Source organism: Plasmodium gonderi (genome assembly GCF_002157705.1).
Source record: "Plasmodium gonderi DNA, contig: Chr05, whole genome shotgun sequence".
Taxonomy (NCBI): domain Eukaryota; phylum Apicomplexa; class Aconoidasida; order Haemosporida; family Plasmodiidae; genus Plasmodium; species Plasmodium gonderi.
Genome location: NW_021628930.1, coordinates 1193324 through 1204002, shown reverse-complemented (window position 1 = coordinate 1204002; position 10679 = coordinate 1193324). Strand labels below are relative to the sequence as shown.

The 10679-nt window shown below is 26.5% G+C and overlaps 1 protein-coding gene across 1 annotated transcript; it reads left to right on the top strand.

The window, feature by feature from the left end:
• Positions 1–9182: 9182 nt before the first annotated feature.
• PGO_052650 (hypothetical protein, conserved) lies at positions 9183–10506 on the top strand (the record flags this gene model as incomplete). Its single annotated transcript, XM_028686643.1, has 2 exons — positions 9183–9790; positions 10023–10506. 2 exons carry the CDS (start codon positions 9183–9185, stop codon positions 10504–10506), a joined length of 1092 nt encoding a protein of 363 aa, XP_028542444.1.
• Between the last annotated feature and the right edge of the window lie 173 nt (positions 10507–10679).

Sequence of the window (10679 nt, the reverse complement as noted above, 5' to 3'; positions counted from 1 at the left end):
TTTTTATTGTGGCAGTAAATATGTTTATATAATTTTTTTTATGATATCTCCAATTAACTGTTCATTTATGATAAGTGGAAAATTTGGGGCTGAACGGAAAATGAGAATAAATATTTCCCAATTTTACATGGTTACATGAATTTGATAAGTTAATTACATTACCATTTTTTTTTTTTTTCTGTTTTTTTGATTTTTTTTTTTTTTTTTTTTATTGGAATTTTTTACATTCACAAATTTATATGAAAGGATTTTTTTTTTCTCATTAATTTTACATGCCCCCCTATTTTACTTGACTCATGAAAATACCCCTTATGTGTGACCTTGATTTGGGGCTTCTTATTACATATAATTCGGATGTACTTACAATTTTGATAAATCTCTTGTACGAGGATTTGTAATAACTACTGATCTTAATCCATGGCTCGATCTTTTTCTTAAGCCTGAACTTAATATTATGCTCACCCCTTCCAGCACTCTCACTGGCCTTTCAGTTTATCCTTAAAAAATAATAGGGCTTTAAGCAAATAACCCTTTAATATGTAGCACATAAAAGAAATTCTTGCAATTAATTATTTATGCAGGAGTATGTATATATATTTACAAAAACAGTACTGAACTTTAATAAATTGACTTTCTTAGCATTTTTTAATTTTCTTTCTTTCAAAGTGCGCTTCTCATTGGAGGATGCTTCCTCTTTTTTTTATATTTTGTTAATAATAAAAATGTTCCCTTTTTTTCTTACAAAGGGAATAAAAAATATTACGTAATATACATTTTTATTAAGCCTTTTAAAATTGATTGAACAGTAAAATATGGATAAGGTTTTTAAGCTACTACTTATGTAAATGCTTGTGCTATTTTATTGCTTTATTTTGCATTTATTATTCCTAGTAATTATATTATTGCAAAATTATACAAATCTTCGTAATACAAACCTTTTGAAACATAAAAAGTGTAAGCATATCGTAATGTTACATTCATTATGTCATTTGAAAGCCTTTTTCACATAAAAATGATGAATATGTGTAAAGGCTTATTTTCCTTTTCCTTAAGTGTAACATTTGCAAATATGTACTGAATAACCCTTAGTATGATACATCATGAACAGTAAATATTTCTTATAAATTCATCCAAGGGCTTATAATTAAAGAGAACACTCACTCATTATTTTATAAATATATTTTCTTTTATTTTCACTTATTTTTTTTAAATAATTTATTTTTGCATCCATATTTTTTTCAACCAAATATGGAATACTCACTTTGCGTGGAGTATTACATCACGTGCGCGAAACAAAGATATACTCTCACAATATTTTGTATGTAATCAACTGTTCACACAAACATAAATAGGGGAAAATGATCACATTTCCCCCGCGCGCACAAACATAGTTGTGAATATTTACATGTACACACTTTGAGACAAAGATTACCTGTAAAATCCAAGATGATATATATCGTAAGGTAAAAGTTATGCGTTCTAAATTACATCATGTGTTATGAACCACAAGGCTCATGAAAAACATGAAAATTGCTTATTTTCCAATTTTCCTTTTCGAACTAAATGTTACGTAAAAACTAACAAAGTGCCTATACAGGTGTGTATTAATATACAATCATTTAACAATATTCCCAATTTACCTTGAAAAAAATGGGGGAAAACATTTCTACTAAATATAAAAATTTGGTGAACATGAAGTAATGACACAAATATACCTAAATGTGAAAGGCGCAACAACTGCGTGATGCAGATTTCAACTTTGTGTATATGTGTACAACGGTTTATAGAGTTTCCTTCTTTAATATGAATCCTTAACATCGTATGTATTTTAAAGGACTCTTAATTAAAGGAAATACAATTTTGAAAAGATTTATTTCGTAAAATATAATTTCATATCATGGGAAAACAAAGTATTATACAAATTTTATATGATTAGTAGATGATTTAACAGGGATATATAAAATCTATAAAGGTTTTGTGAGTTCTTAAAATGAAACAATTTGCGTTTATGTAACTTTTCATTTGACAAATCAAGTACTGATTTATTTCATGCGATGCAATTAAGTGTCCATATATTTTGCGGCAAATGGTATGAATGAGAAAACAAGGTACATTATATGCATGTATAAAAGTTGGTCCGTTTTTTTTTTTTTTTTTTTTTTCTATTTTATACGTTTCTCTTATTTACTCAATGAATGACACTTATGGTACATTGCTTGAAAAAAAAGGGACAAGGAAAGGAATGTGTTAACTCATTTACCTTTGAGCAGACGTGTGCCTTATACTACATTTATAAAAAGGCGTACTGGAATTGTACTCATCCTTATATCATAATAAAATAGAGTATTTACCTATTGAAAAATATTTCTTATGAAATATATTATGGCATACGGACTTACTGACCACAATTGGGATATATTTCCCTGTTTAAATTTGTTCCTTAAAAGTGGTAAGGGGTGGCGTATAGAGAAAGCAGAGAACGTGAAACTTTGAGCGCAAATGACATGGCATATAAAAATAGTGTGCTTCGTAAAGATAACTATTTACGAGAATTATCAAGGAACGCTTTCTACCCATTCTTCCCTATGGTAAATTCGCGAAAACGAATCTCGCTTGGCATACAAATGTTGTATACACCTGAGGTTTAAAGCATTTTTTTTTCTACGCAAAATTTTATCACAGCAGAGAAAAACAATATATTTTCACTAAAGGAAAGGGAAAAGAAACATCATTTCGATGAAATTAGCCTAGTATAATGAAAGTTAATTTTTACAAATAAATCTCTAGTTAATTCACATAAGTTTGCATCTCACAAGTGTTGTACTCATCGCTCAAGATGCCTTGTATGGGAACTGTAAAATTTCCGCATTGATACGAAACTATGTTAAAATGTACATATTTCTGTTACGTAGATATTTAAAATAAATATTGGGACATGTGTATTTTTTTTTTCACGATTTAAAACCTTGCACATTTTTGATATTTCCGCATTTACCCGTACTCCATTTGTACTGCGACATTTTCCTAATTCAACATGTTGAGGGGCACGCAAAAAAAAATCATTCACCCTTTATATGGGTGTATATAAATAAAACTACAACAAAATTAAGGAAAAAATAAGAATGCAAGAACGTATATATTGCATAACACTTAGGAATACAGAGGATTTGGTTTGTGGAACATTTTTATTATAAATAACAACGAGAAGTTCAATAAAAAAAAAAAAAAAAAAATGAACACAGTTTTAGTTAATAAAACGCAAAAGCACATACATGTGCACAAGTGCACATATGAATATATAACATATATACACATGCATGTACATGCTAAGAGGTTAAACACACTTGTAAGCACATTTATTATCACGCATCGTTTTAAAATTAAATGTGTATTGCGGATTTATGCTTGAGCAGTAGTACCAAATGTATCATTATCCTTGTCGACATCCTCTTAGGTTCTATTATGTTTTCTACTCTTGGGGTCATTAGACTTTTATTTTTACACTTCACATTCAAATGTTCTTTTTGGAATGTTATAAACCTTGTTTATTCGCTTGGAGCTTCGTCTACGAGCCTGTTACATTGGTTTTTATGCCCCCTTTAGACCCTTATCACTATACATTATGATCTTGCAATAGCATATTGAGCACTCCAATAAAAAATTACCATCATTTCATTTTTTTTTTACCTATTTTTTGCATTATTGCATTTATTCATAGTCATTTTACTCTGAAATATATCCATTTTACTAGAAAAATATACATTCAATTTTTGACTCAATAGCACACGCCTTCCTAATTTTTTAAATAAATATATAAGTTTCTCATATTTAAAAAAGCAATAATAATACGATAATGTTTAGGGTTTAGGATTTATTTTTAGGTACCGTTTTGCATTTTGCTATAGGTTTAGATTTAAATGGTTTATTGTTTTTGTTTTCAACTTTTTTGCAAAATATTACAAGCCCTTTTTTGTCTTAGAATATGAAATAATATATACATAGTATATTTTTATAGCATAAGGATATACCAATAACATTATTATGTAGTGTTTCATGATGTTCATTTGATGTTACCACCGTTGTTATGCTATCTTAAAGAATGGAACTTGTTAATTTTACCCTTATATAAGCACATGCTTTGGATATTGGTCCTCTATTTATAATATAATATAACAGACACGCAAATAAATAAATATATATATATATATATATATATATATATATATATATATATATATATATATATATATATATATAGTATAAATAATATTTATGATTTCAAAAATGTTTTTTTATATTCTCAATAACTCTTTTTCCTTTATAATGTATTAATAAACTTTATTAGCATTTGTTATAACAGAACTAAAATAAAAATTTGTATTAATTTTTAAAATAATCTCCTCTTAGCATATTTATTATATGGATATAAAATTTATTTCTTGTAATATTTTTGGTGGACATAGATAAAGCTAATATTTTATCCTATTAATTCATGGTTATATTATTGTTAAAAAGAAAAAATAGCAACTAATATTTGTTTTCAGAAAAATAGAATATCTTCGTTAATATTCGTTATTACACAACACAGGATATAATAAGATAATTTTATTTACAGGAATAAGAATTCTTGATTAATCCAGAATGTTAAAAGTTCTCTTATTTTCTCTATTATAATGGATTATCATCAATTTAATTATTTCTTGAAAGTGTAGTTGTTTATAAAATAACTTATCCGATGCATGTTCAATTGTATATTTTCTTAATAAAATATAAATAAATAATTCTTACATCACTTAAGTAGAAGACATTTTATATTTTTTTACATTAATATAAAATATATGTGCATAACACATTCATATGTAAAAAATATTATTACAGATTCTAAACACAATTACAATCAAAATAAAAACTTAATATATACATATAGAATGAATTTCCTTTGATCATAATAATAAATATTTATTAAATAATAAATAGTTTACCTAAATGATACTAATTTATAGGACGAATATAATTTTTAATTTACGTTATATTCTTCCTAATAAAAAGAGGTATTCATTTAAATATAGATAGAAATATTTAGTAGCAATAATAAGACACAAGAATGGAAATGTCTAAAATAAACATAACATATAAAAAATGTACAGTAGCAAATTTAAATCATGATCATACATTATATATAATGCAAATTTACATATATAACCTCTTGTTTAAAACAAATAACTAATTAAAAAAATGCATATAAAATGCAAAAAAATGGCTGGATGCTTGGCGAACAAAAACAAAAACTACTTATTGAAAGGAAAATTCTCAATATATAAAATATATACTATATATTAAATTTTGTTCACATATATATATAATGTATTACACAATGAAAGCTCAAAATGTAAATATATCCCTTTTGAAAAAGTTTAATGTAAACTTTAGTACTCGCGCTAAAGTATAAACTATATATATTTTTCTACATACTAACTGATATTAAGATATTATCTTAAAGCATACATTAAAACACAAACGGGAAACATTATTGTCCTCGGAAAAAAGAATAATAATTAAGATGGAACATCCTTCCGCTAGTACATCAGTGCATTTACATTTTTCTAGACAATTTGTTATAAATTAAAAATACTCTATTTTGTAATTACTTGATAGACTCAATATATATATTACCGACACTGAAGAAATACATTAATATTAAATTAAAAAAGACAATTATTTATTCATTTGTTTTAAAAAACTTGATATATCACCCCATGCATATTTAAAAGCTTTTACAAAAACGTAAAAACCTCCAAGTGCACTGATTATCAGCAGTAGGACACCCAAATATTCAAAATTTGTTGGAAGTGAACTTGAAAAAAATATTAAAATTGTTCCAAGTAAAAGAAGTATTAATTGTGGTTTCATCACATATAACAACATTCTTTATTATCTTTTTTCATATCTTGGTATGATCATGTTTTGTTTTAGCTTCTAAATAAGTTACTTCATTAAAAGCAGAAAAAAAATTTCAAAATGTTGATCAATTCTTTTAAAAATATTAGGTTTACGATATGTTCTATTATATTTTATTCCACATCCTTTTTCATATTTTAAATGTTCATTATCCATATTAGACATTATACTATCATCTGATTCTATAAAATTTTCTTCATCATGAATATATTTTGATAATAGCACTTTATACCATAAATCAACTTTACCTTGTTGTTTGTGTATTTTATTCAATGATTTTCTACAGATAGACTAAAAAACATTTGTAATTATTTTTAAAAAAAATATAATATAGAACATTTAAGTTTTTTTCTTTTTTCCTGTATTTTATTTGGGAAAAAAAAAGGAAAAATATGAATTTATTTAATATAATTTCTTATACCTCATTGTGAACGTAACACATCGATGTTATAATTGTAAGTGCCAAAATTTTAATTAAAAATAAGAAGTTAATGTTTAGCCTATGGTGATACTCCATTATGACAAATATGAATTTACTCGAAGAAATATCGAAATATCTCTTACTATTCCTGTCTAGCGAAAAACAAATATTAGTAATTACGATCATGAGTTAATACAAGCACTAATGCTTTATATAAAAGAAATGGAAAAGGCATAACAAAAAAAAAAAAAATAAAATAATAAAATAAAAAAAAAAAAAACTCCAATTTTTCTCTTGCCATTTAAATGTTTATAGCGTGGGAACTCTTTCATTCTTTAACACAGAGCCGTTTTTTCATATTTTATTAGTTAAAGGGATGAAAATAAAAACATAATTAGCAGCCAATATACACATATGTACATATATAAATGTATTTACATACATTTATACAAACGTTTGCTTGAAGATTTCCTTAATTCTATCTACACGTGTGTATCTCAAATCTGCTGTTAAATCCTATCTACTAAATAAGTATACTGTTTGGAAAGGAGCAATAACGACTTATATGTATAATCACGAATAAATATTATAATCTCCATTTTTAATGCACAACGAGAATACTCACCAATTTGAATACTAAAAAAGAAAAAAAAAAAAAAAGTGTGACATTATTTAAGGGGTATTTCTTACTAATTAACTAATAGTTTGATGAATAAAATAAATTGTTGAAACTCAAAGATGCGTATGTACATTTGTGTAATCCATTTTCAACGCCTTTTATCCATGTATAACTTGTGCCTTTTCACAATCCCTTCCATTTTACTACCTACGTGTCTTTGCGTGTCATATGCATTTATCTTTTCCTAAATTTTATTTATTTAATTTTTATTTTTTTTAACGAATTTATATAAAATTTTAGATCAAAAGTACAACGCGGATCTTGTTTCTGCAACCTGTTTGCAACTATTTTTTTTATGAAAAAATTTGTTGAAAAGAAAAGAACCAATCGAACTTGAAATTGGTTCTCCATACTTTGTTCTCTTCTGTCACAGTCACGTTTCTCGTTAATTTTTATTTACCATTAATATAATTATAATCATTATCACCTTTCTCCCATCATTTTATCATCTTTTCTTTTTTGCACAACATTAAAAAGTTCCCATTTTCACCTTCTTATAAATTCCAAAAGAAGTATACTCTTTTTTTTTTTTTTTTTTTTTTTTTTTTTTTTTTTTTTTTTTTTTAATTTTTTTTTTTTTTTTTTTTTTTTTTTTTTTTTTTTTCCTTCTCGTAAAGGACAATAAAATGTGTCATGCAGCTTTTTTTTTCCATTTTTATCGCCATTCCTTTTTGATGTTTTCATTTTTCCCTCAAGTATATTATGTAGTGGTAAAATAAAAAAATAAAAATTGATATGCCTCTATATACTTACAACTTTACTGCACACACGCTTTTTCTAAACAGTTCTATTTTCATAGATTAGAACAAATAAATTTTAGAGTTCAAAAAAGAAAAGAAAAAAAAAAAAAAAAATTGATTAAAATGATTATATTAAAAAATAAATTTACTATTCCACTTATTGTGCAAAATTTTTTACTCCACCTTTTTTCACCTTATTTTGCTGTTCTTCATAAAGTAAACTCAAATAGACTTCAACAAAAAGTGGAATTATAAATAGTGTTACTTATAGAGGAATTGTTTCATACGATTATTAAAATTGTGAAGTGTTGCAAAAAGGAAAAGATGTCATGTCGAGTCGCTTTATTTATAAATCTAATTTTGCGTTATACTTTTCCGTGCAACGTTTTAATTATATGAACAAATTTGCAAAGTAAAAATTTCCACCCCAAAATAGATCAAATATAGAATAGTTTAGATAAAAAAAAAAAAAATGGGAAGAAATTGGAAAACATAGGAAGAGATGGGAAAAGATAGAAAAAAACTTTCTCTACGCATAAAATTTTGAATTATCACGCTTTCCCATTATTTTTAATTTCCCCTTTTTTCTATTTTTATGTAAATCCCTTTTTACCTATTCCTCTCATTTAAATTGGAAAATAGAGCGTTGAACAAACTCTACAAAATTTTACTTTTTTTTTTTTTTTTTTCCTCTAAATAATGATTAGATCCGTAGTGGGGAGAAATATATAAAAGATAAAAAAAAAAAAAAAAAAAAAATGAAAAGGGAGAAAGGAAAAAAAAAACTCACCATTTCAGAACAATTCTAACTATTTTTTTTTTTTTTTTTTTTTTTTTTTTACAATTTATGACAAAAATAAGTACTATCCCCTGCATGCTCTGTCAGCACATTTCCTCATGGATAACATTTTTCACAGCATGGAGAGATAATTTAGAAAAAAAAAAATTACATAATTTATTTTACCCAATTTAATTTGTTTAATTTGTTCTGCCATTGACTGCTTCATTATTTTATTGCTTTTTTTTTTTCTTTCTTTTTCCTTCACTCCCTTATAATGCACATTTCTGCCTAACGACACCCAATCGGTCTGCCCCGAATGGTCGTCCCTCTTTGCAATAGTCCTTAAGCAAAATTTAGAACTTGTGTGCACCAAAATTTGTTGAAAAAAGTTTCAATAAATTCTTCATTTGTGTAGGTATACCCTTCTACGAACATATTTCACATTTTTTGCGTTTGCAATTACCTCTTAGCTTGCTACCACATGAACCTTTCATTCTGACACACTTCACTTTTAAGTCTACTGAATGATTCCACTACCATTGTTACTAACTTGTCTCCCGCACACTCACAAACACACACATAGATAAGCATTAATAATTCAGCATGTTAATCTTAAAATTTGCATTTCTTATATTTTTCGTCCTGAGGTGCTTAAGTAGGAATAGACAAAAAGACAAAAGTGTAATCATTATAAACGATGAAATAAAAACAATAAAAAGTCCAATTCACTGTATTTTAGCTGTTTATTTTGTACTTCGCAATGAACTGTACAAAACATGTGTTCAACACATTACGAAGAAACAAAGTGAAATCCATGTAATCGTACAAAAGAATGTTGAAGATACATGGAAAACACAAGAAAAACTATTTAGTGACTTATCATGGGTTGAAGTTCCATCTATCTTCAATTTTATAAATAAAGATGAGGCTGTAATTATAATTTGTAAATATAAAGATAAGTCCAAAGAAGATGGTGCAATTTGTGAACGCTGGAGCACTTCTACAGGTGAAAATTACACAAAGGAAGATGTTGCAATAGATAAAGAAGTTTTTAATAATAAAAATATAGAATCATACACGTCTCATCCTTTGAAAATATCCAATAAAGAATATTTCCTCATATGTGGAGTACGCTATTTCGATTATGAAAATGATAGCATAGACAATTTTATTTCTTGCAGCGCCAGTGAAGACAAGGGGAGGAAGTGGACGTAAGTTCCAAAGAGGGGAGAAAAAAAGGGAGAAAAAAAGAGAGAAAAAAAGAGAGAAAAAAAGAGAGAGAAAAAGAGAGAGAAAAGGAGAAAGAAAAAGAGAAAAAAAAAAAAAGAGAGATGAATAAACGTTTTGTATGTCTTTCTAATTTCCACACTCCCATGTTACTCCAAATAATAACACGCAAAAACACACACACGTAGCGAATTTACTATTCTCCCTTCACCTCAGGACAAAAATCCTGATAAACTACAAACAATATAAGAGTCGAATGCCTCATTCCTACGTGAAACCTGTTGTATTAAACGATGAATTCGGGTTATACTTCTATTCAAGAAGAAGTACCAGTCATTCCAGCAGAGAATACAAGTACATGAAATGCACTAAAGATGAAAAACACACAAACGATAACGAATATAAGTTTAACTGCAGTGATGTTAATGTCACGAGATCAAACAAAATATTGCAAAACATAACTAAATTAAATGGACATTATCTAACAAATTATATATTGAGAGATAATTTCAAAGAGTGCTATTTGTATTATTCTGACGAAAATGCTATTGTTATTAAACCAAAAATACAAAACTATAATCTCAGTGGATGTTATGAAGGATCCTTTATCAATTTGAATGAATCGAAGTCATTATTTATATATTCTACAGGATATGGAGTTCAAAATATACACAGTTTATATTGTCTCAAATATGACTAATTACAGAACCATTTGTAGTCTCTCTGTGTGTGTATGTATGTACATTCAAGTCAGGTTCAGAGTCTCTTACCGTAGAAAAACTCATTCTTCTCCTTACCATTCCCATATTATTTACTCGAAAGCGTTTTACCATTCACTTTACATATATATATATTTCTTTTCTTTTTTTTTAA